Genomic DNA, 27,409 nt, shown 5'->3' on the forward strand with positions numbered 1-27,409 from the left:
GTTGTATCAAATGCAACAAAATCTCTTTCTAAAGCAGTTGATAAATATAACAATTCCTTGCTCTTTGTGACCTACTGTGACCTTGCTGAATCCCTTGTAACCCACTGAACTGAACCTCTGGGCCAATACTGATTGGTGTGAGCGTAAGAAGCAAAAGAGGAAAGGTTGTAAAATCTTTCACTGAATGGAACTACAATTCCCAACCGCCGGGAAACCTGCCATGTTTCACCACTTCCTTAAGCGGGGTGGGGTCAGTTGCAGCTGTACGAGTTGGAAAATATTAGCTCACAGTTCTAGTGAATTTGAGTTGCGCTTTTACAAACCCGGAGAAGTCCTTGCAGAACGAGGTACTCCTTCATTGTGACTGTGTTTAGTATTTTTAAAAACTAAACGGGGGAAGGCAAATGCAAAGAGTAGATTGTTTTCTTTTCTGCTCAGTTTAACAGAATAGATGTAAAATTGCCTAGATTAGAATTCGGTTGTATATTTGGATTTAAAAACAAAATGGTGACCCAGAAGAAACTTTGAAGTGAAATTTTGTAGATAACGTTTATAAAACTTTCTTCTTGTGGTTGCCTTCACTAAGTTGTTTTTGTTATTTGTTTTGACTAGACTGGAAGAATGGCATCGAAAGGGAAGGTAGGTCAAATACAAATTGAATGAAAAAACCGTTGTTCATATACTAATTATTACTTTGCAGAGTAAATAACTTTGTGTACTTTTAATGTAGCAAAAGATGCCATATTTAAATAACATCAGACTGAATACTCAGTCATGTGAGACAGAAGAGAGTCAAAGCACCATTTTTCAGTCAATACTGTTATAGGCTGAATTGCTACAGATTACTTTCTTTAAGAAGGGTGGAAATGTTGAACTGATTCCAAATATTTGAAAAAGTTATAGAAAATCTGAATCCAGACAGGATGCAGCCCTCTGGGATTGCTTGAATGGGGTTTTTATGCTTCATTTTGCTTCCTCACCTCAGTGGTATTGATGATTTACCAAAACATAGTGTCAGTAACCTCTGGAATGTGGGCATCATGTGGCCCTTGTCATTGAGTGTCAGCAGGCTATTTGACAGGCAGAGGGGGCACACTAAGGCCATTCCTGCTGTGATCTAATTCCATGTGTGCATTCCAGTTCTATTTTCCCCTTCCCTAAGACAACGATACTAAGTCTAATTAAAACACCAAATTGTAATTCCAGCTGAGATATGCTAGCTCAGAGCCGCATGTGTTAACCCGAGACCTCTTTGATATGGTTGGCTCGAATACTGGATAAATATACTGAGACTTTGATGATAGTGGGTGTGGAGGCGGTGATAGGCAAAGATGGGAGCCTTAACATCTGCTTCTTTGTTGTTCTGGAACTAATTTCCTTGAGGTTCTTTTTTGTTGAGATTACTTATTTCACTTAATGGTTATTGGTGCTTGGTGCAATTTTTGTTCAGCTGAGTGCGGTGTGGTTAGTGCTCGATATTTCTCCATAGCACAGTGTCAGTGCTGCTGTGATTGCAGGCTGACAAAAGTGCATGATTGAAGTGTGTGGCAGCTGTGAACTAGTTCATCCAGCAATCTGACTATTGGCACCAAATCTCGCTGCTGTTGAATTTAGTCTGTCAAAGCAGGGATTTGTCAGGGAAGAGTCAATAGTGAAGTGTTATTTTTGTTGGAACAACAATGCTGCCCTATTTAGTTTCTGCTTTTATGGGGTTTGTGAATCAGGCAAATATTGGACCTACACACTTGGTTGCTCTGTTTTTTTTAATCTTTGTTTGCATCATGTGTGCTTAAAATAAAGCCTTTAATTAGGCTTGCTTATTTTCAGTACAGTATCAAGTCTTTGAGTACAAAATTTGCAAACAATTTTTATTACATCTGATGCATCTTGTTTCACTGGCCCCCCACCCACCCCCAAACATTTCTCACTTGGCAGCTTCTGTTACTTTTCACGAAGTTTTTAAACTTTATTTGAAACTTGCATTTGGCTTTCAAGCGAGTACCCCTGTAGCTGTCATCTTAGATAAACTGGCTATGGATTTTTCTTTCGCTCTGTCTGGTGCTGCTTGGAAATTGATGTAGATAATTGTTTTTTTAGTGAGTGATTTTCTTTGAATGAGATGTCCTCTCTTACCTTTTTACTGTTGCCATGTTGAGCCAATTATTAACTTTTCACTTGTAGGCGAACTCAGTAGTGCAGAGACTGCGCAGCAAATAGCACTTTAAAGAAAGTGAAAGAGAGACTGAAGTAGAACAAAATCTACCATTAATCAAACAAGCAGTAAATCTGCTGCCCATTCTGTAGAGAAATGCCTTTGTTTCAGCATTTTTCTCCAGGTTTTGATCTCTTGAAAAGGACTTGATTGCTGCTCCCAATGTGGTCTCCTCTACATTGGAGAGACCAAACGTAAACTGGGCGACCGCTTTGCAGAACACCTGCGGTCTGTCCGCAAGAATGACCCAAACCTCCCTGTCGCTTGCCATTTTAACACTCCACCCTGCTCTCTTGCCCACATGTCTGTCCTTGGCTTGCTGCATTGTTCCAGTGAAGCCCAACGCAAACTGGAGGAACAACACCTCATCTTCCGACTAGGCACTTTACAGCCTTCCGGACTGAATATTGAATTCAACAACTTTAGGTCTTGAGCTCCCCCCTCCATCCCCACCCCCTTTCTGTTTCCCCTTTCCTTTTTTTTTCCTATAAATTATAAAGATTTTCCTTTTCCCACCTATTTCCATTATAAAAAAAACACCCCCACTAGAGCTATACCTTGAGTGCCCTACCATCCATTCTTAATTAGCACATTCGTTTAGATAATATCACCAACTTTAACTTTAACACCTATGTGTTCTATTGTACTATTGTCATTGACATCTTTTGATGATCTGCTTCTATCACTGCTTGTTTGTCCCTACAACCACACCCCCCCTCCACCTCTCTCTCTCTCTATCTCTCCGCCCCCCCACACACACACCTTAAACCAGCTTATATTTCAACTCTTTCTTGGACTCGAACTCAAGTTCTGTCGAAGGGTCATGAGGACTCGAAACGTCGACTCTTTTCTTCTCCGCCGATGCTGCCAGACCTGCTGAGTTTTTCCAGGTAATTCTGTTTTTGTTTTGGATTTCCAGCATCCGCAGTTTTTTTGTTTTTATCTCTTGATTGCTGCTGATTGGTTCCACAATTTTAACTGTGCCTACCTTGTGTGAGTGGTGTGGCCTTTCTCAACACTTGTGATGTTGTGCTCCTCTCTTGTCAGCAGTGTAGATAGAGGTGACCAGGTATAATCAGGTTGGGCTCTCATAATTGTTGAAACTTTAGGGGCAAAATTTTTCATCCCATGGGTGGGCACGTGCCTGACCTGATTGGGCGTAAAATAGCGCGCGATGATTTCGGTTGAGCGTTCTGACATCATAGTGCACTCGCGTGATATTCCGGTTGGCGGGTGCGCGTGAGAGTTGGCAGTGGTATCCCAAGGGTGGGATGAGGTTTCTGAGATTAATAGAAAAAAAATTAAAAATGTTCGGGCAGAATTTTTATTATCTGTATGTTTAGGTGAGCGAGTCCGATGTATGGACATTTTTTTTCGGAATTTCATACTGTTTATTTTTGTAATTAAAATTCTCAGCTCCTTGAGGCAACTCTCTGCCTTCAGGGAGCTTTTGTTGCGAGCCCCCCTATGCCCACACTGATGTCACTGCTCGCCCTCTTTCCGCCTCCACCCTGGCATCGCGGTCGGGGCCCGATTGTGAGCGGTGGCCCGGTTCCCGGCCGCTCTCAGGCCTGCCCACCATGCCTGCTCGACAACCCGAAAATGCTGTCCTAGGACTCTGACTTATTCTGACAATGTCATAAGCCTCCAGCAAAAGTAGGGACAGGAGTCCCCTTGTGCCTTCTCAGTTCAGGCATTTCTCCTTCCTGACTTATTGAGGACTATTTTGATTGATCCGAATGGCATTTGGCTCCTGTCCCAATTCCACACTCACCAGCTGCCATTGACCTCTTTCCTGCCAGCTTCACTGGAGTAAAAATAGCCAGGGTCTCATGCTGAAATCTCTGTGGGGATTCCCACTCACCCCACGCCCTATCCACCATGCTGAACCTAAAAACGGCTATGGATTTTGATCATGATTTTTCTATGAATCAACCAGCACATTTTCCTATGCTTAACAACGCTAGATCAATGTAAATTAGTGGTGGTAGCCCTCTGGTAATTTTCCAAAGGAACCATCCTTTGTAATAAGCCTAAAAAGCTGTTTTAAACAGTGGAGAGCATAGAAGTCAAACCTAATCCTGTAGATGTGATGACACTTTCCAAAATATGCCATTTGATAATGGTCAGGAGCAGGGATTGATGTTGTTCACCTTTCCTTGTCTTGAGCATTGACAGCAGTTATACTGCATATACTGCCATCCTTGGCTGAAATCATCAAACTGAGCAAAGATCTGGAAGTGAAAGGAACTGGTGCTCTCTAGAGCTCACACTAGCTGTCATGGGAAGGATAGGAGTGGCTGGGTTGTGGTGCAAGTATTTCCATATTTTTAAATTTGGTACCTCCTCAAGTGACTGTTACTCTAATGGTGTAAAAGCTTCTTTTCAGGCCAGTTATTCTACTTTCTAGTTCTATTTTGTTTAATAATAAGTATGCCCCTAATTCCATTGATACGGAATATAGTTTGTATCATTGTAAAGTAAATATCCTATGCACCTACAATTTAAAAAGGAAAGCATGAAGTTGCCAATACCCATTAATAAGTGTGCCCCAATTTTCATTTACAGTAAGTTCCTGTCTTAAGTTGCCCTACTTTCAGTTGTTTTGCTTTCAAGTCACCCAATTTTTAGGACCAGTATTCCCGATTTTCATGTTTAATTTTGATTTAATGTCGTGCATGATATTTTGAGCTGTTCTGGGTCATCATTTTAAGTTAATATGACATTGGGTCCTGTGGACTGATTGGCGCCATTTTGAAGCAAGTGTGACTGGACATGGCATTCGCACACGAAGGAACCGTGATTTTTTTTTTTCAAAAACCTCTGAAGTAAAGTTCTTAATGAAGAATATCCAAACCAACAATGTTATTTTTTTTGTAAGGAAGAAGCTGAAGCCTAGGTTGCTGATTTCTGTGCAGAAAAAGCCCATTTCTTGACTCTGCAGCCTGATTTTAATTTTGGAGCCTGCTGTGGATCTTGATGCTGGGTGAGGTAGAGGCTAGGCCATGTTAAAGTCTGTGAGAGAGGCATTTGCTACTGTCCACAGGTAAAATTGCTTTAATTAAAGCAAAATACTGTGGATGTTGGAAATCTGAAATAAAAACTGAAAGTGCTGGAAAATTCAGCAGGTCTGGCAGCATCTGTAGAGAGAGAAACAGAATCAATATTTCAAACCCAGTATGACTCTTCATAACTTCGGAACAAAAATTGCTTTCCGTGTCTCAGGTTTGGGTGAAAAATATAGTGTGCAGGACTTATCTTTAGGAGCACACAATGTGGGTGATTTCACTTCATACACATCCATCAACTTTGTGCGTCGATGATCATTACAAACATGGTACCTAAAAATTGACATACATAGTCTATATGTAGTCTGACCCAGGGTCAACCAGGCCACTCCCACAGATGCAGTGAAACGGGCAACTTCTGCTGTTGCTGACACTGGAGATGGTGATTAGCCATTTTTTCTATATCACTGTCTATACCTGACCACCATATATAACTTCGTGCGAGCATCTCATTTTCATAATACCAGTATACGCACTATGAAGCTCTGACAAAAGTGGTTCTCTTCCTTGCACAGGGATGATGACTCTTGCTGCCCATAATAAGATATCATTTTGACAACTCAGTTCAGATTTATGGGCACAGAATGGTTTTAATTCTTCAGAAACTTGTGCATTTGACCATCCTTGCAATACCTGTTCAGGGACTCGTGATAAAATTGGATCCCAGTTTGTCCAATTCTTTATCGATCTCACACAGACTGGCGAGGAGTTCACGAAATTCAACACAAGTACCACCTCTTGAGGTACTGAAACACGTGGAATGCTATCTGGCAAAGGAAGATGACTGAGGGCATCTGCATTTGCTATATGCACACTCGGATGGCGCATAAAAGTGTACATGTATGCTGACAAAATTAAAGCACATCTTTAAATTCTAGAGGAGGCTACTGGTGGGATTGCCTTATCTTCACTAAACAAACCCAACAGTGGCTTGTGACCTGACATTATGGTGGTGTCGACTGTGCAAATAGAGATGGAACTTCTTCACTCCAATTACGGTAGATAAGCCGCCTTTTACAATTTGCGAGTAACTGTTCTCAGCTGCAGAAAGGGTTCTGGATAATATCCTATTGGTTTTTCAGCTCCATCCTCCATTCTGTGCGACAATACTGCTCCTACTCTGTAGGCAAATGCATCACAAGTGAGTATTAATTCCTTAGATGGGTCATAGTGTACCAGCAGACATGATGGGTGTAAAAATTTCTTGACTTTCATGAAGGCTTCCTCTTGCTGGGCCTTCTAGAACCATCTGTGGTTTTTCTTTAATAATGTGTAAAGGGGCTAACACTATAGATAGATGGATAGATTAGGCAAGAAGCGACTGTAATAATTTACCATGCCCAAAAAAGATTTGAATTCTGTGAGGTTGATAGGAGAGGGCATTTCCTTGATTGCCTTGACTTTCCCCTCTAATGGATGTGTATCCACTTGACCCAAATGTGTTACTTCAGTTGCTTGGAAAGTGCACTTCTCTTTTTTCAAATGAACGCTAGCCTCTAAAAATTTCTTCAGAACCTCTTCTAGGTTGGTTCTTTCCGTTGATCCTCTGATCAGGACGTCATCCAGATAGACTATAACACGGGGAAGTCCTTTTAGTAAGCTTTCCATGGTTCTTTGGAAAATCGCACAGGCAGATGACACACCAAAGTGTAGGCATTTGTATTGTACAGGCCCTTGTGCATACTTATGGTGACATAACTTCTTGATGTGTTGTCCAGCTCTAGCTGTTGGTATGCCTGGCTCATGTGTAGTTTACTGTAAGATCTTCCTCCTGCAAGTTGAGCGTACAGATCTTCAATCCTTGGGATTCAGTATTTGTCTAATTTAGCAACCTTGTTCACAGTTAATTTATAATCTCTGTAAATGCGAATGGTTTGATCTGGTTTCATCGCAGGGACTATGGGTGTTGCCCATACTGAAAATTGGACTGCTGAATTATTCCTAACTTCTCCAAATGGCACAAATCCACATCAATTTCTCCTTTAGAGTGTAAGGTACCGGTCTTGCCTTAAAAAACCGGGGTGTTGCTTCAGAGTTCATGTATATATTAGCCTGTAGACCTTTTATTTTCCCCAAGTCATCTCGGAATACTCTATCATACTTTTTGAACAACTCAGGAATTCCTCCTGTTCTGACTTGAAAATTTTCTGACCAGTTGAATTTATTTTCTTTCAACCAATCATGGCCCAGAAGGCTCAGCCCTTCACCTGTTACAAGAATTACTGGCAGCTGGGCTGTCTGCTGCCTGTAGGATATTTTTAGAGCCTTTCACCTGTATTGCCTCTCCAGTATGTTTTTAGCTGAGTTGTGGTTTGCTCCAACCTCAATGGCTGGGTACCTTCTCTGAGGTATTTAAAGGTGTGTTCTCCCACCACTGTGGTCGATGCTGCCGTGACAACCTCCATGACTAGAGGCTTTCCAATTACTTGAAGTGTATTAGTGATTGGTTCAGTTTTTCTGGCCTTCAGATTGTATAGGGAATAGATATTATATCAGCAGCTTCTGGTTCATCTATATTGTGCACTTCATTTAACATGACCTGCTGTCTGAATGGCTGTCTTGATCTGGTCCTGCATTGTTTTACAACATGCCCTTTTTTGTGACAGCAGTGGCATTCAGCCTCTTTAAATATGCAGGTTTTGGGTACATGATTCCCCCCACATCAGTAACAATTTAATTTCTGAATTACTGGTGAGCTGCTTCCCGTATTTCTTTTTGTCTTTCTAGTGGTAGGGACCATGCCCTGCTTCACGGTAGCCTCCCTGTTCTTCATGCCATGCATAGTGTCAGGTTCCCGCCCTAGTTGCAGAACAGCGCCATGTTGCACGCTCTACAAAGCCTGTGAATCCGTCTCAGCACTCTCCATTGCTAGCACTATCTCCATGGTGCTCTTCAGGTCTGTATCGACTTCTGCAAATAAATGGCGCTGAGTGGCATCGTCATCTACGCCGCAAACCAAACAATCTCACAACATGTTGTTTAAAGTATCATTGAAGACACAATGCTCCGTTAACTCTTTTAACTTCACAATGTATGTTGCGATCGACTCACTGGGGGCCCTTACTCGAGAGTTGAACTTGAATCTTTGCATGATCACTGATGGTTTAGGCTAAAAATGCCCCTTCACGAGGTCTACTAGCTTGGCGAAAGATCTGGAATTTGGCACGTTTGGAGCTGTCAGACTATGGATTAGGTTATACGTTTTACTCCTGCAAACACTTAGGACTGTTTCTCCTCTGCCATTATTTTGTTTGCCACAAAGTAGAAACCTAGGTGCTTTTTGTAATGACTCCAGTCCTCGATCAATGAGTCGTACGCGTCACTTCTACAGAGGAGTGTTATTGCTGGTGAGTATACTTCTTTCTTTTCTTCCCATAAGTCAGGTAGGAACCTATTGCCTTCCAGCAAGCTTCCTGTCTGCCTGTTGCAGCAGCATGTTAAAGTGACAACATCTGGAAAGACAGAGGAATCGGAGGGGGTGAGGCATGGCTCCATTTTAACTGCTCGCTTGCTTCATATTCTATAGACAGGCAGGGTTAAAAGCAAGCCTAATATGTTTACGATTTCTATCTTATGCTGAGTTTTATATTTCCCAAATCCTCAGCTGGTAGAACAGTTGAAGTTGTCTTTGAAGTAAAGCTTTGGTGAGATAAAAATCAAAACATTTAACAGTAACACTGGTGTACTTAAGTTCTCTTGTATATGGATTTTCCTCAAATGTCTTGATCTATTTGACTGTTCTGTGGCCTGTTGTACTGCCCCCTATCCTCCTGATTAGCTAAATCAATGTGAAAGAGATTAATCAATCTTACTTTTCGGGATGCAATGGTTCCAATTGCCAGAACTCAATTTTTAAAAAAGAATGATTTAGCTGAACACAGATCAGTTTAAATGTCCATGGTCTTCAATTTTAACCAACTTTCCTTGGATTTCTTTATTTTTATTCATCACTCTTTTTTATTCTCCTCAGTCTCTGTGTTGAGATTATGTGGATAATGAGTTGTCACATCTGATTTGACTGCACTTTGTTCATGAATAACTGAGCTTTCCAACTTAGAGCCAGCCTCTGAACACTGGCCTGCTGAGTCCCATCTTGTCCCAGCTTTGATCATTGCAACATGTTACTCTGTTGAATAAAAGTTTCTGAATTTGAACAGGAATTAGTTGATGCTGTGGAAGCTTTTTGGAAACTGGACAGGATTAGAGAATTTCAATTTCAAAGATGAGCATGAGATAAGATAAGTTAATAATCTTACTGAAGCTTGTTTATGCACTTTTCCGACAAGCGCTGTGTTAGCTTTCTAGATCCTTCAGAATTTGAAGTATTTTGAATTGAGTAGCCTCTTTTTTTTAAAAAAAAAAGCATGTTTGCTTCCTTGGACTGAATTAGCTGTACTTTCATCCAGATTAAAAAGAGTAGAAGAGGAGAGCTATTGGACAACAAAGCCTAAACCACGAAGAGATGTACTTCATGGGCTGTAACGCTGACCCCTGTGGAACTCCACCGTAAACCTTCCGCCAGTACAATAAATAACTGTTCATACTACTATGATTCTTGTTATTCAGCCAATTTGAATCCATGCTGCCTCTGTCCCTTTTATTCCATGAGCTCTAACTTTGCTGACAGGCTTGTTATGTGATGCTTGATTAAATGCCTTTTGGAAGGCCATGTACACCACATCAACATCATTATCCTCATCGATCCTCTCTGTTACCATACCAAAAAACTCGAGCAGGTTAGTAAACATGATTTCCTCTTAACAAGTCCATGTTAGCTTTCCTTCATTAATCCAAGTGACTTAATTTTGTCTTGAATTATCATTTCTAAAAGCTTTCCCACAACAAAATTAATTGGCCTGAGCTTACCCTCATTGAATGAAGGTGTAATATTTGTAATTCTCCACTGCCCTGGTTACTCCTCCTCACCTCTCTCCCCCCGCCCCCCCCAAAAAAAAACTATCTAAGGAGGTTTGGAAGATTATAGCCTCTGCAATTTCCACCCTTGCTTCCCTCAATATTCTTGGATATATCTCATCCAGTCTTGGTGACTTATCAACTTTTAAGTACAGGTGGCCTATCTAATGCTCCTCATTATCAATTTTTGGCCCACCCAGTGTCTCAACAGGAGGTCTTGGGGCATAATGGGTGGCATCCCATTCTGAGCCAGAAGCTCTAGGCTCGAGTCATACTTCAGGACTTGATGGTCACAGAAGGTGCATTCATAACGTGACCAAACAGAGTGATTGTCAACCTGTAAATCCTTCTGATATACCTATGGCAAATGATAAGAGTGGGAGAGTCTCCTGGTTAGCCATGCTTGATGCCCCTCTGGCGGTAGGCTGGTGACCTGTTCCAGGCATGGGAAAGATGGAAGTCTAAGTAAGTGTCGTAACTACTTCATCTTTCATGAGCTGGGCAGTATCTTCTTCCTTGATAAAGACAGATGCAAAGTACTCATTTCATATCTCAGCCATGCACTCTGTCTCCATGCATAGATCTCTAATCGGACCTTCTTCTCCTTTTACTATCCTTTTCACTATTTATATGTCTATAAAAGACTTTTGGATTTCTTCTTATGTTGGCTGCCAATGTCTTTCGTACTCTCTCTTTGGTTCTCTTATTTCTTTTTTCACTTCCACCCCACCGGGGCTTTCTATACTCCGACTAGTTCTCAGTTGTGTTATCCATGTGACACCCTTTTTCTGCTTCATCTTGCTCTCTATCACTTTTGTCATCTAGGGAGCTCTAGATCTGTTTGTCCTATCTCAGGTACCTCAGTTGTACATGAACTATCTCCTCTGTAAATGCAGCCCATTGTTCAGGTACAGTTTTGCCTGCAAATCTTTGATACCAATTTACCTGGGCCAGATCTGTGTTCTCCTCATTGAAGCTGACCTCCCCCAATTAATTATTTTTACTCTGGATTGCTCCTTGTCCTTTTTCCTAGTGATCTAAACCTTATGATTCTATGGATTACTGTCTCTAAGTATTTCCCTAATGACACTTGATCCACCCGATTTCCCAGAACCAGATCCAGAAGTACCTCCTTTCTCATTGGGCTAGAAACGTGCTGACCTAGAAAATTCTCCAGAATATACTTCATAAACTCTTGCTCTTCATTTGCTCTTTACGCTATTATTCCAGGCTGTATTAGGATAATATCCTAATCATGCTATAGTTCTTGCAAATCTCAATAATTTCCTAGCAAATTTGATTCTCTGTATCTTTCCCTGTAGTCGATGGCTTATAGAATGCACCCTGTAGTCCAATGTTTCTTAGCTGTAAGCAAATAGATTCTGCCCTTGGCCCTTCCAAGACATCCTTTCTCTCAGCATGGTAATGTTCTCCTTAACCAATACTGCTACCCACTTCTTTTTTTCCTTCCCAATCTTTCCTGAACTCCTTGTATCCAGGAATATTTATTATTTGTCCTCTTATTTTGAGCCAGGTCTCTGTTGTTGCCGCAATATCATATTTTCACATTCTGCACCTTCAGCTCACCAGTCTTATTTACCAGACTTTGTGCATTCACATTCAAGCGCAGTAAACCTAATTTAGATTTTATCAAATTCCCTCTTACTCTGACCCCATTTTCTGCCATACAATTTCCCACTGCAGTATCAACTGTCTTTCTCAATTCTGTGTGCCCTTTGATTTGCCTCACTGATATTTCCTTCAGGTTCCTGCACCCCAGCCAAGTTCATTTAAACCCTCCCCAGTAGCACTAGCAAATTGCCCTGCAAGGATATTGGTTCTGGCTCTGTTTGGGTTCAACCCATCTGAACTGTGCAGGTCCCACCTCTCCCAGAAACAGTCCCAAAGCCCCAGGAATCTAACACTCTCCCACTGTACCATCTCTTCAGTCAAGTATTCACATGTTCTGTCCTGCGGCATCTGGAGCTTGACTTCAGGTCGTCTTGTAAGATATCACCGAGTCAGTTGATTGCCTCCACATTGAAGCACAGTTTCCTCACACGAAATTCCTCTGACATATTGACTGACGTTCTTTCCCTATACACTCCCTTGGGTGGGTGATTGATTCTTCCGAACAGCATGTGCGAATGGTGCCTGACTCCTCATTGCTGCTCCCTGCATCGTTCTCTCGCTCTTGCATGACAGAAAGCATAAAGACTATTAGGCTAGAAAAGACGTGTTTCCACCTTTTACAGGTTTAATCTGTTGCAGATGTTACCTGTAAGAAAGATAGTCCAAGTGATTTTGAAGTCATCTTACACATGGCATATGCATGCAAACACAATTTTAAAGGGGTTGCATAAAACTTGATAAAAATACAAATTATATTGAAGGGATTTTAAGGATCTTTTAAATGTTACTTCTATCTTGTTTACAAAATCTTGTATATTTAACAGGTCTAATAAGCCATGCTTAAAAGTTACAGATAGTTAAAAAATAACATTCACAATTTAATTTGTCGAACTCACCTAAAAAAATGTTCACCGCTGCTGTTGCCAGTGCCGTCCTGGAATCAGCTTTTGTTTTAAATCCCTTCCTGTGTAAGTACTGCACCTGGTGCATCTTCTGGGCATTTAGCCCAAGCTTTCAATGCAATGTCCTTTCTGCTTCAACAATGGGACCAGCAGGATCATCCACACTGCCTTCAGAGCGGCGCATTTCTGCTCTCCGCAAGCCCAGGTGTAAGTCTATCCCTGTGCGCACGTCCGGAATTCCTATTCATCCCTGACACTCGATAGTGATGACCATCTCGGCATTCACTGACCTAATTGCAGCGAAGCTCATGCCTAATCTTGAATAATACATGTCCAAAACTGCTTCTGTGTCCTAAATGTTAGATTTTTGGAGATTAATCTGTTCGCATTAAATCAGTAATAGGTACAAAGATTCATTGTTGCTGCTTTTGCTGAGGCTGGTCAGAAATGCTGAGGATGCACATCAGGGACAAAATGGGTACAGTGTCCGATGAGCTGGTGTTAAATTTGGTATGTTTGCAGGATGGTTGTGGGGTGGGAGGGATGCTGGGATGTTGTGGGGTTGGGTAGGGATGTTCAGCAGTAAAATGGAACTGTGCAATGTTAGCCCAAATCCACCACAGCAAAGATAAAGTAGTTTTCCTTGTGCTGAAAACAAGATATATTTCTGTAAATTTTCACCAAGCAGAATTGAGTGATTAACATTACAGATTGATGGTGTATTTCAGTTGAATGAAGTTTTGGCTCTGCCCAATACAACTAAGGCGTACACTGAAAAATCACCCCTAGAGCACAGCTCCGTCATTAAGTTGCAGTCCTATAATCCATAATGCGTAACATTTTACAGTAACATTAAAGCTTGTCATTTAGGATGAAAAAAGCAAAACATGCTCTGTTTGCAAACTTGAATTTACAAACATTTGTAATCCTATAGCCGTCAATATTTTTAAAAGAAAAAGTAATGCCTTTTCAATTGTATTTGCTGTCTAGGCTCCAAGAGGAACAATTAAGGATTACCCAAACTTTGATGCGAATCATGATGCAGAGGTACTTAGAAAAGCAATGAAAGGGTTGGGTAAGTACTCTTATTAACACCAATGTTAAAAATACACAGTGGTCAAACTAGATAATATTTCTTCTGTAAGTTTCGTTCTGTAAGTTTCTTGTCATCATTCTTATGTTGAGAATTTTACTACATGATGTATATAAAAACATTTGAGAGCTTTTGATTGATGTTAACCGGTGTGTAGCTGCCTTGCTATTGGGAGACTGAAGCGTAGCTGATTTGGTTGACAATATCCAGCAGAATGTCTACTGGCATCGTGGAGTTCAAGATACTTGGCAAAGGAACTATGATCTTTTTGCTTGTGGTCTTGTACTTCAATCTGAGAAAGAGCTCAAACCATTTTCATCTTTTGCTGTTTCTGCTCTTGATGGTTGGGGTAGGAGGTAGACTTTCATTACTTGTGTCTTGGCGAGATCACAAAATATTTTGCATTTAATTAATTCCTTTGAAATTCATTGACTTTTATTTAGGCTAATGTGGGACGGCATGTTATACATAACACAAATGCCAATGGAGTGAATAAGCAGTTAATCTGTTTTGATTGTAGTTGAGGGAGGAATGTAGGCATGGACATGGGAGAACAGGTCCACCTTGTTTCAAGTAGAATTATGGGATCTTTTGGTTAACCATCTCATCCAAATAGTGGCAGATCTGACAATGTAGCACTTCCTCAGTGCTGCACTGGACTTTCAGTCTAGGTTACATGCTCACATTCTAGAGTGTGGCTTAAACTAAAACCTTCTGATCTCTCCTTCCAATAAGGCCTTGGTGCACAAAAAGTTTAGCAGTACTTCCAAATATGATGCCTGTTGCTCTGTAGTTTTACCTTAATTGCACACCTGAACCTCCACCTGCTTAATAGATTTTTGGCATCCTGATAATTGAGGATCTTATATAGATGTTTTAAACTTGTACTACTGTTAGCAAAAAATGGAACACTCCTTCTTTCATGGATGCCTACTGTATGTGTGTCTTAAAGCACAAAGATGAGTTGCAGGGGAAAATGTTTTCAAATGTACCAGTTACAACCAAGTAGCACTCTATTCAGTTTTGAGCACTGAACCTCAGGAAAGATGTATTTGCCATAGGATACAGAGCAGATTCACCTGAATGATACCAGGGCTTAATAAATTAATTAAAGCTGATGGGTTGCAGAAATGTGGCTTGTAGTCCCTTAAATTTAGAAGATTGAGAGGTGGCCTAATCACTGATATTTCAAATGATAAATGAATTTAATAGGATAAATACAAATAAACTTTTCTTTGGAAGAATCCAGAACAAGAGGGCATAATCTTAGAATTGGAGCTTGGCCACCTTGGAGTGAAATTGGAGAGCTGGTTATTTTGGTTTAATGATTTAGAAGATTAATAACAAATTCTGTTACTGCAATTCTGTCAAGTTTTAGTTTATACTTAAGTTTCCTCTTCTCAGATACCACCCACGACCCTTTCAAAACTGCTCTCATCACCTACAACCATGAATGAAAAGCTCTGTCCATGCAATGTGCTGCCCCAGATTCAATCTCCCTCTCCTCTAGTCCTCGAAAATGATGTCACCTCCAAATCTGTTCTCACATTTCCCAAAATTCCATGATTGAGTCTCTCCAGCCCTAACCAAAGTCACAAATGACACCCTCTGTTCCTGTGACACGGTGCATATGCCCTTCTTGACTGTATCTAAAAAGAAAGGTTTAATGTTTCAAGTGCAGATATCTTCATCAGAACTTTAGGTTTAATGTGCAATAAGCTGACGCAGTTCTGTCTCCTTTAAGTGTTACTGACTACCTTACGAGTCTAACGTTTTAGATTTTCTCTTGTCCTGTAGGTACTGATGAAAGTGCCATCCTTCACATCCTAACGACAAGGAGCAGTGCTCAGCGTATGAAAATCTGCCTTCAATACAAAACTCTTTTTGGCAGGGTAGGAAAACATTTATGTGCATGCTTCATCATGATGTTCAAACTGCTTTTAACAGATTTAATAGAAACACACGAATTATTAGACAAAAAAGACTAAGGTCCATCTAGTTCTTATTCTGCAATCATGGTAGTCACATGGTATAATGATAATGGAGATGTTGACTAATTATGACATTCAATCTCTATCAATTCATTTACAACAGACATGGGCAAGAAACGAGGAAAAACCCCAGTGGGGGAAATCTTTTTGAAACGTAGTTCCAAAGTCACTTGTTCCTTTCATGTGTGCTATGCTTATTATAGGTCATGCCTTGAATTAATCATAATTTCTATCACATAGCTGTCTAATTGGCATTTGGATCAACAATATCTGTTTCCACTGTCTTCCTCAGGAGCCTATTCCATAGATGGACCACTTGATCACTAAAACAATGAGGGAATTTTAATCCCTCTGAATGAATAGAAGAGGGACAGGGAGATGATTAAATTACTCACCTGTTTCTTGAGAACCGATTTCTCATTCGCCCTCCAACCTGTTCCAGTAGAACAGGAAATATGTGCGTATATGGTGGAGGGGGCATGGGTGACAGGCGAGTAACCTGGTCTTGAGAGGCATGTCAATAATTTAAGAATGCTAATGAGGCTGCATGCCTTGGATTTTAACAGACTTTTATGGCTGTGTGCTGCAATTCAGGGCTCAGAAACCTGGCAAAGGTGTTATGGTCAAAGCTGGCACTTAAGTGCTTTTCCAGCAATGCTTCTGGACCAGGGGGAGTTGGAGTGCTATCCACTGTTCCCCACCGCCAGCTGCGATTAGCCTCTCGGGATCAACCAGCAAACCCATCCCCACACTCCTCAAGTCACAGATGCCCCACTGAGAAACATTGCTGTAATGTATTTATTGTACTGAGAGAAACTCGCGATGTGGATTCACAGCAGTCATTGTTGAACTAACATTATTTACACCTCCCCAACAGAGAGGACAGTATAGAAAAAATGCTCAGCTCTTGCAATATGACACTCCCTCCCCACTTTAAAAAAGAGATATACATTATGTAAATGTACTATTTTACAATTTAAGTTTTCAGAAATATGAATAAACCAAGATCTATAATACCTGAAATTTAACAGGTTTGGTTGCATATTTGTTGCTACTATAATCGCAACCAAAACATATATGACCGATGTAAATGTAGTTTTTTTTAATACCAGCATGAGTTTAAAAAAAATCATCATTTGACAAGAAGTAATGAAAAGAACAACCTTTTGCTTCTTCCTTCCCCAAGTGACATATTTCTCATTCTGTCTGAATATCATCTTTCATATCCATTAGTTGGACCCTGCTCTCTCAACATCTCTGGCTGTGTCAAACCTGAACTTTGATTACCAACTCCACTTAATGGCTGGGACTGTGACATTGATTTGTATTTTTAAAAAAATTGTTCATGGGACATGGGCATTACTGGCTAGGCTAGCATTTATTGCCCATCCCTAATTGCCCTTGTTCAGAGGGCATTTTAAGAGCCAGTTGCATTGCTGTGGGTCTGGAGTCACGTGTGGGCCAGACCAGAAACAGATGGGTTTTTATGACAGTTGACAATGGCTTTGTGGTCATCATCAGACTTTTAATTCCAGATTATTATTGAATTCAAATTTCACCATCCGCCATGGTGAGATTTGAACCCAGGACCCCAGAGCATTACCTCTAAAATACTAGTCCAGTGACTATGCCACTGCCTCCCCCTCTCCCTCAAAGACCCTGACTTACAGAATCCACTTGTAGAGCAAAGTAAAACCAGCAAACTTTCAGTTTATTCGTGACTTTCTCTTTAGATTGTAGGAGGAATTTGGACTTTTGGGGCTTTCTCCTGCTCTCCCTTTGTCAGATTTCCACTTTCAAGCAAATGATCTACATGACTGTGAGAGAATGTCTCAATCTTCACTAGATATGTGAATGCACCCAGTCTCTTTACAACAACTCTAATCACAGATTTCTCCTTATCAGCTCAGTGGATTTTCACCATGACTTTCTAACCAACACTGAATTCAGTTACGTTTCATGCCTCATAGAACCATAGAAAAGTTACAGCACAGAAGGAGGCCATTCGGCCCATCATGTCCATGCCAGCCTGAGGACACCCAGGCGCCCTTTCTAATCCCACCTTCCTGCACTCGGCCCATAGCCCTGCAGCTTACAGCACTTAAGGTGCAGATCAAGGTACTTTTTAAAAGAGTTTCTCTTGCCTCTATCACCAACATGGGCAGTGAATTCCAGACACCCTTTAACCTCCGCATAAAAAAGTTCTTCCTCATGTCCCCCTACACCTTCTGCCACTTATCTTGAATCTATGTACCCTGGTTTTAGAATTCTCCACCAAGGGAAACAATTTTATCCCGTCCATTCTATCTATTCCCCTCATAATTTTGTACACCTCAATCAAGTCACCTCTCAGCCTTCTTTGTTCTAAGGAAAATAACCCCAACCTATCCAATCTCTCCTCGTAGCTACACTTTTCTAACCCTGGCAACATTCTTGTAAACCTCCTCTGCACACTCTCTCCAGAGCTATTACGTCCTTCATGTATCATGAAGAACTCATCTCCATTTTGTCTTGCTTTTCTATTACTTGCTGTTGACGTCAGGCTTAAGCAAACTAAACCTTGTCCTAGGAGCTTGCTTCAACACTTAACTTGTAAGATGAGCAATCTGCTGCGGACTGTGCAGTTATTCGGTAGGAGAACAGAAAATTGTCTAACCTGTGTCAAAGAGAAACCTGGAACTTATTGCCTAGCTTGTCACCTAGCAAATACTTCTGCAAAGACCTCTTCACAGTCTGTACACTTCTTTCTGTAGCATCATTGGATACTGGTTGATATGTGGAATTAGAATGTGTTTGTAATTTCAGACTCTTATGATGTAAACTCTGGACCATTATCTGACACCTCTGGCAAACCATAAATTGCAAACCAATTTGCAATTCTCAAAACTTCAATAATTTTGACATTTGTGGTATTGGGCCTAGACTCAACTTTAGCCACTTGCCATAGCTATCGACTAAAACAATGTACTCTTTTCATTCCACTTCAAAGAAATCAACCTACATGTTCAAATGATTTCCTTGTGTTTAACCATGAATGCAAGGAGCTTGGTTAGATCATTTCTCATTCTCAGACACACATCACATCTTTTCACCAACACTTTAATATCTCTATTTAACTTTGGATACCTTCTTGCTACTGCTTTCATATGGACTTTCTCTGTGTGTTCTCAATGAAGTTTGTCTAACAACCTCTCACTAAACCTTGGCGGAATAGTGACTCTTAAACTGCAAAAGAGACAGTCTACACTCAACTAATTTTTCTATGTGTGAAACACTTCTGCAATTTCTCATCATCACATTCTATTGAGCACCACATCCTTGTGAGTTTATTTGCTAGTTTCTCTGGCAGATACTGGCATGTCATTTGTGTATGAAAAGTAATTCACAGGTAACTCAGTGGTTAAAGATGAATCGGTCTTCACGGGAAATCTCAAAAGAATATCTGCATTTGCATAACCTGATGACTTATGATACTTAATATCGTATTGATGGACCATCAAAATCAACGCCCTTCTCTGAAGCTGTGCTGCTGCTAGGGATGTAGGTACTCCCCTTCTTTGAACCAAATATGATTGTAAGGGCTTGGTGGTCAATTAACAAAGTGAAACTCCTACCATACAAGTACTTCTGGAACTTAGTAACAGCATATATGATCGCGAAAGCCTCTTTGTCAACTTGAGTAATTTTGCTCTGACTTCGTTAAAGTAAGTGAAGCATATGCAAGAGGCTTCTCTACACTTTCTCCATTGTGTGAGATAACAACACAGTTAACCCCTGTGATGAGGACACAACCCCTGTGGAGAGGCATCGCATACTAAAACCATTTTTTTCTTGGTTTCATAGCGGGTCAATCAGCATTATTAGGCAGTACTTTCTCCACTTCAAATGTTTTCTGACAGTCCACAGACCACTCCCAATCTCGTCCATCTTTGAACAGTTGAGGCAGTGGAGTGGATGTGTTACTAAATTGGGCATGAACTTAGAATAATAAACAATAATCCCTATGAATGTTCTAAGCCCTTCTTTGTTCTCTGATTTCTTGGCTTTCAAAACCCTCTCAACCTTCTCCTGCATTGGTTTGTTACCTTCACCATTTATTTGATGATTTAGTTATGTTACACTTAACATGTGAAACAACACATGCTTTTTAGCTTTGATGCCATATTCTTGAAATCGAACTAGGAGTTTGTTCAACCTTACAATGTGCTCTTCCTCTGTCTTACTGCTAATTAGAATCTCATCTAAGAAGCAGCACATTCCTTGCATCCCACTTAGTACCCAATTCAAGATGCTCAGGAACTGTATGCGAGTAGTTGACACCCCAAATAATATTGTGTACTGACACAACACTTTGTGTGCATGAATGGTAAGCGGGTTCTTGCTCTTGTCAGTTCATTCTAATTGCAAATATGCATTTGACAAATCTATCTTACTTCCATTGGCTAAGTTAGAAAACAAATCTTCAGTGCTGGGCAGTGGTTAGGTATCATTCTCCATCACAGAATTACCTGGAAAAACTCAGCAGGTCTGGCAGCATCAGCGGAGAAGAAAAGAGTTGACGTTTCAAGTCCTTATGACCCTTCAACAGAACTGAGTGAATATTAGGAAAGGGGTGAAATATAAGCTGGTTTAAGGTAGGTGGGGGGAGGGGTGAGGGGAGAGAAGTGGGGGGTTTGGTGTGGTTGTAGGGACAAGCAAGCAGTGATAGGAACAGATAATCAAAAGATGTCACAGACAAAATAACAAAAGAACACAGAGGCGTTGAAGGTGGTGATATTATCTAAATGAATGGGCCAATTAAGAATGGATGGTAGGGCACCCAAGGTACAGCTCTAGTGGGGGTGGGGTGGAAATACTAGCAGGGCATAAAAGATATAGATTTAAAAATAATGGAAATAGGTGGGAAAAGAATCTATATAAATTATTGGAAAAAACAAAAGGAAGGAGGAAGAAACAGAAAGGGGGTGGGGATGGAGGAGAGTGTTCAAGATCTAAAGTAGTTGAATTCAATATTCAGTCCGGAAGGCTGTAAAGTGCCTAGTCGAAAGATGAGGTGCTGTTCCTTCAGTTTGCGTTGGGCTTCACTGGAACAATGCAGCAAGCCAAGGACAGACATGTGGGCAAGAGAGCAGGGTGGAGTGTTAAAATGGCAAGCGACAGGGATGTTTGGGTCATTCTTGCGGACAGACCGCAGGTGTTCTGCAAAGCGGTCACCCAGTTTACGTTTGGTCTCTCCAATGTAGAGGATACCGCATTGGGAGCGACGAATGCGGTAGACTAAGTTGGGTGAAATGCAAGTGAAATGCTGCTTCACTTGAAAGGAGTGTTTGGGCCCTTGGACGGTGAGGAGAGAGGAAGTGAAGGGGCAGGTGTTGCATCTTTTGCGTGGGCATGGGGAGGTGCCATAGATGGGGGTTGAGGAGTAGGGGGTGATGGAGGAGTGGACTAGGGTGTCCTGGAGGGAACGATCCCTACGGAATGCTGCCAGGGGGGTGAAGGGAAGATGTGTTTGGTGGTGGCATCATGCTGGAGTTGGCAGAAATGGCGGAGGATGATCCTTTGAATACGGAGGCTGGTGGGGTGATAAGTGAGGACAAGGGGGACCCTATCATGTTTCTGGGAGGGAGGAGAAGGCGTGAGGGCGGATGCGCGGGAGATGGGCCGGACACGGTTGAGGGCCCTGTCAACGACCGTGGGTGGAAAACCTCAGTTAAGGAAGGAGGAGGACATGTCAGAGGAACTGTTTTTGAAGGTAGCATCATCAGAACAGATGCGACAGAGGCGAAGGAACTGAGAGAATAGGATGGAGTCCTTACAGGAAGTGGGGTGTGAGGAGCTGTAGTCGAGGTAGCTGTGGGAGTCGGTAGGCTTGTAATGGATATTGGTGGACAGTCCATCACCAGAGATTGAGACAGAGAGGTCAAGGAAGGGAAGGGAAGTGTCAGAGATGGACCACGTGAAAATGTTGGAGGGGTGGAGATTGGAAGCAAAATTAATAAATTTTTCCAAGTCCCAACGAGAGCATGAAGCAGCACCGAAGTAATCATCGATGTACTGGAGAAAGAGTTGTGGAAGGGGGCCGGAGTAGGACTGGAACAAGGAATGTTCGACATACCCCATAAAGAGACAGGCATAGCTGGGGCCCATGCAGGTACCCATCGCCACACCTTTTATTTGGAGGAAGTGAGATGAGTTGAAGGAGAAATTGTTCAGTGTGAGAACAAGTTCAGCCAGACAGAGGAGAGTAGTGGTGGATGGAGATTGTTTGGGCCTCTGTTCGAGGAAGAAGCCGAGAGCCCTCAGACCATCCTGCTGGGGGATTTCCAGCATCCGCAGTTTTTTGTTTTTATATCATTCTCCATCACCTTGTTTACTGTTTGCTTATCTCAACAAATCTGAATGGACCTGTCTGCTTTTTAAAGTGCCAGGTGCAGCCCATTCACTGCTCTTCACCACCTTAATTGTCCGTGTTTTTTCTAATATTTCCAACTGTTTACTTACTGGCCTGAATTTTTCAGTTGGCGTGCGGGGGCGGGCCTGACACGCTGGCGTGTAACATAATGTGTGCGTCCCGACATCAGCGTGCTGTCTCTCGATGTTTCATTCGGTGGGCATGTGCTGGAGTTGGCTGCGCACCTGCTGATATTTAAATAGCCTATTAGGGCTATTAAAGAAGTAATTAAAGAATGTAATTGTTAATGCTGCCTGTCCAATGTTAAGGTTGGGCTAGTGAAAAGGCCAAGCGGCCTTCGCGTTTTTTTAAAAAACCTTTTCCTAAAGCTTTTATTAATTAAGTAAAAAACATTTCTGAAACATCGAAACATGTCCCATCTCTTGTGACACAGTCACGAAGAGCCATGTTTGATTAAAGTTTTAATCCATTTATTTAATAATTTCAAAAGCGCTTCCATCTCCCTGAAGCTGCTCCATGCCTCAGGGAGATTGGAGCACTCTTTCGCATGCACACACGAAAGAGCGCTGGCCCCGACTCCCCCTCCTCCCCTCGCCTGCACAGGTATTGCTGAGCGCTACCGTTGGCGTCTTATGCTGGGCGGGCCTTAATTGGCATAAAATGGCAATTAAATAAGGCAAATAGCAACTAAAATGGCAGCTCCATGATCACTCCCGCTGATTGAAAAATTCAAGCCACTGCTTCTAACTGTGCATAAGATACTGGCCTGGCCTTGCAAAATGTCAGCTGTACAATGTCCTTTAACTTGGCTCTGGCCTTGTGATGCCAAATTTTATCATTTAGTCCTCCTTGTTCAAAGACTGCTTTGTGCTGTCTTAGCAGTTTCTCAATGTCAGATATACCCTTACTGATCATGACTGTAAATAACTCAGTCCAGTTTAACTGTATTTTCTTAAGCCAAATTCTTCCCCATCAGGGAGTTGGTTCCCTTCTACTTCAGAGGGTGTTAAAATTTTATCTTCAGCCCTATTATTGTCATCTTCCATGTGCTCTCTGGCTGAGTATAACTCTTGATCTTCCTGCTCGATAATATGAACTTCTGTTTCCAAACTTATCATGTGCGCATTTGTGATTTTCCAGAATCCTGAACGAGTGGATCTACCACAACCTCAACCTGCTGCATGACTGACCTGGAACATTACTGTTTCCTCCACTCCTGCATGCCATCTGGATGTGACTGACTTTCCCACTGGCATAGCACTTTGACTTTCTTGGGGATGTTTAAATAGGCAATGGTAGCATCTAATTTTCTGCCTCAGAGACTGTGAACTTGGCTGCCGTGGTCTGGATCTCGCTGAAAGCCAGTGGACCCTCCCCTACCTGCTCAGGAAAAGAATTCCCTTACAATCTGCATGTGTCTGTTTCTGCTGTTTCCATGGCCCTGGTCTCTTCTTGGGCCTCTTTCCACGACAGCTTACTGCCTTTCCTTAGAAGCTTGGCCTGAATTTTATTACTCTTTAGGCTTCCTACGAATGCGTCTGTAAGACTGATTTCCAACTCTGTGCCACATCCACAACGATGAGAGAATTCCTTTCAGTTGAGAATGTAATCTGCAACAGTCTCATTTGGCAACTGCTTCCTTTCACTGAATGTAACTGTCAGTGCAATCTTATTCTTAGTTGTGCCATAATATGATTCCAGAATCTCAACAGTTTCAGAATAGCCTGGGGTCTTGGTTGGGGGGTTGGGGGCAATGTTCGTTAAACACCATGTCAAAAGCACCTGGACCCATCATTATGAGGAAAATACCTTATTCTCTGCTCCTACTTTATTTGCTTTCAGCCAAATGCGTAATCTCTGTTCGTAATTACACCAGTCCTCTTTTTTTAGGGTTGAATACCCCCATTGTCCCCAAATATGTCTTCAGTACCATTTTGCAATTACATATCATACTGACTCACCGTGTACCTGAATAAGATGTGCACAAATGAAGCAATCTTTGAAATAACTCAAACTTCCTCAGAATCTATTTTAGAAGTTTCAAGAAGTGTGCCCCAATGTGCTTCAATTCTTAATTTCTCAAATGAAATGTGATAAAGGATTCCATCCCAGTCTCGTCGTCATCTTTCTGTTGCGTTTTGCACTGAGAAATTCAGCATGTGGATTCATAGTAAGCAGCTATTATTAAACTAGCTTTATTAATACCTCCCCAACAGAGAGGGCAGTACAATAAAATGCTCAGCTCTTTTTACTCTGAGGACAGTTTAATAGAAATTTGGATGCCACTTTGCATAGTTTTCTGACAATTATGCACAGCGTGTGAGCGAATTGCTGCTTTTTGAGTGGAGTAGAAAACCATAAAATAAGATCCACTTGTGAAAATGTCTACTATATTGTAGTAACTTGCTGTTTGAAATAAATAACTCTAATTCCCTCTACACTTTGTTTATTCCATTTTTTTTATTGATTTGACAATTCCAGAAACTTGAGCACCTAGTTGGGACTGACACTTCAGTGTAGTTCCGAAGGAATGCTGCACTGTCTAATATGCTGCCTTGCTGATAAATGGCTAAATTGAGGCACTAGCTGTTTGTCCCTCAAATGAACATAAAATATTCCTTGGCTTTATTGGAGGAAGTGTTGGAGAGTTCTCCTGGTGTCCTGGCTGATGTATATCCTTCAACTAGATTCTCTTCTTTATTGTTATCTGTGCTGTGCACAAATTGTTTGCCATGTTTCCCTACATTACAATAGTGACGACACCTCCAAAAAATTGTCTGAAAAGCATTTTGGGATATTCTCAAGGTCAAGAAAGGCACTCTATAAATACAAGTTCTTCCCTTTTAACTGGTGGAACAATATTTTCACTATTGACTTTCACACTGCAATTCATAATTTAAAAAAAAAAACAGTCATAATTTTTTTAAGCCTTTATTCATAACCTTTCATTCCTGGTAACTTTCCACTTTACTATATCTTTAACAATGATTACTTGGAACTGTATGCAATAATATGACCTAATTCAAACCCATCTTTACTTCCATTTTGTTCAGTGCCCCTGCCTTTAAAGTCCTGTTGGCCTCATTCCCACTTTTAAATTCCTGTAAGGTTTTCTCAAGCAATGACATCTTTAATCATTTGGATTATGTAGGCTGCTGCCTTGTATTACAAGCAAGATTTAAAAAGAAAGGGAAGGAATTGCTGTTATTCTTTTAAAAGTAGAGATAATTGGAATTTTCAACTACAGGTTTTCTGAAGTTTCTTTATTCTGTGTTTTAAAGAGTAATCTGAGAAGAAGGATATAGTTTGGACAAAAGTATTACAGTCATTAACTATCCATTTTATTTTTGAGCTGCTTACTCACTCTTGCATCAGCTATTTTTATTGAGGCCTGACTAGCATCCATTCTGGAAAATTAGTTCCAAGTCCCTACTCTGATAGTTAAGTTTAGTGGGAAGCGCACTCACTAATTGAAAACATGTGTCAATAGTATTCACTGTAGAATCTTGGCAGAGACTTGTTGAAAGAATGCACTGTATAACAGTAAACTTATTTGTATGCAACAGGATCTTATTGACGATCTAAAGTCTGAATTGGGTGGGAAGTTTGAAAAGCTGATTGTTGGGCTGATGAAGACTCCTCTACAATATGATGCCTCTGAATTGCACAATGCACTTAAGGTAAATTGTTAGATGGATTCTTCTGCTTTTTACTATGATATCTTGAAGATCTTGTTCTTCATGGAAGACTGTTAGATGCCAGAAGTACGTAACTTCATCAATCCAGTTTCTAGCAATGATTAATAGAACACATTGTTATAAGATCCTCGTTACTAATTCTGGAAAACTGTAGCTGCTCAAGTTTTGATTTCATTCCCAAATTTGTGCTTCTCGTAGCACTCCTTGTGGTCCAGGAGAAGCAGGAGGACTTTGGCCATCCCTTTGTAAATTATGGCTTTTCTCTCCTCCCTCCCACTCTCAATGACTCCCCACCCTGTCTCCTGGTCCCACACCCTTCACCCCTTGATTTGCACCCTTCCCCATGGTCTCGAATGCTGGGGATGATCCCCGGTGATCCAGGGCTGCAGCAAGAGAAGAAAAAAATTAAAATGAGCTGTCCTGCCATTAAACTCGGCAGGACTTCTGAATCCCTGGTCTTAATGGATTTCCCCGCACTGCCGTGCTCTGGCATGCCCTCCGCTCCTCCCTGTGAACACCTGGGCCCTGAACTCAGCAAAGGTAGGGTCACCAACTCTAGATGGAAATTTGACCACTTGAAGGGCTGAATTGGTGGTGGGTGAATCGTGCAGGTGGGTTTGAAGACAGGGGACATGTAAAATCCAGCAGGTGGCCTTCCTGCTGCCTACCCACCCATGACCTATCTAAAATTTTGCGAGGTGTGGGGGAGGCATCGGGAGGCCCACCCACCATTGGGCCTATTGAGGCCCTTAATAGGCCAATTAAGGGTAACTTAAAGACCTCATCGCACTCCCAGTGTTTTGCCTGCAGTGGGAGGAGGCCCATGCCTAGCAGGAAGCCTGACAGCTTTAACTGTGAGGGCCAGCGTTAAACAAGGGAGTGGGAAAAACACCGTTGTGGGTCCCCTGGGCCCATCAAAGGCACACCACTGGGGCGACCCCCCCCCTTTTTAACCCTACCCCAGCTTCTTGAACCTGGTCCCTGACCTCCCCACTTACCCCGCCACCCCACCCCCCACCTGTCGAGACTCCCGTTGCCAGACTTACCTGGGCTCCTCCACAATGGGGACTGCCTGTAGTCCCAGCAGTGACCACCACTCCAGTTAGCGCTGCTGGGACTACAGAGTTGCCAGCTCCCAGTATTAAATTGCTGCGGGGAAGCTGTTGGGTGGAGGTTGGGGATGGGGGGGGTACTTTGGGATGCTGGGAGCCGTTTTATATGCAACACTGTTTGACTTTTTAGCCAGAGGGGAGGGGACCGCGACACCATGTAAAATCCAGCATGATGTTCCAACCATGTGACATCTGCAAATGTTATTACGTGTAAACTTTATAAAGGCTGGGTCCCCTGTAGTCGGGTAGATGTAATAGATGTAATGCCCAAATATCCTACCTATAACAATTAATATCCTGTAACCTGCTGATGATTATTCTGACATACAGCCAAAATCCCCCTACCTTGTGCAAAGTGCTGCTGGGCTCTACAAT

At 41.7% G+C, this 27,409-nt stretch overlaps 1 protein-coding gene across 1 annotated transcript in view; it reads left to right on the forward strand.

Moving 5' to 3' along the window:
- The first annotated feature begins 244 nt into the window (after positions 1-244).
- Positions 245-27,409, forward strand: part of LOC121283259 (annexin A5-like) — an 86,343-nt gene continuing 59,178 nt past the window's right edge. The window contains exons 1-5 of the mRNA XM_041197646.1: positions 245-347; positions 613-639; positions 13,719-13,803; positions 15,619-15,713; positions 25,791-25,904. Of these exons, the coding sequence (XP_041053580.1) occupies positions 622-639; positions 13,719-13,803; positions 15,619-15,713; positions 25,791-25,904 (312 nt within the window). The 5' untranslated portion in view covers positions 245-347; positions 613-621. The remainder of the gene's footprint in view (positions 348-612; positions 640-13,718; positions 13,804-15,618; positions 15,714-25,790; positions 25,905-27,409) is intronic.

Source organism: Carcharodon carcharias, chromosome 1, assembly GCF_017639515.1.
Source record: "Carcharodon carcharias isolate sCarCar2 chromosome 1, sCarCar2.pri, whole genome shotgun sequence".
Taxonomy (NCBI): domain Eukaryota; kingdom Metazoa; phylum Chordata; class Chondrichthyes; order Lamniformes; family Lamnidae; genus Carcharodon; species Carcharodon carcharias.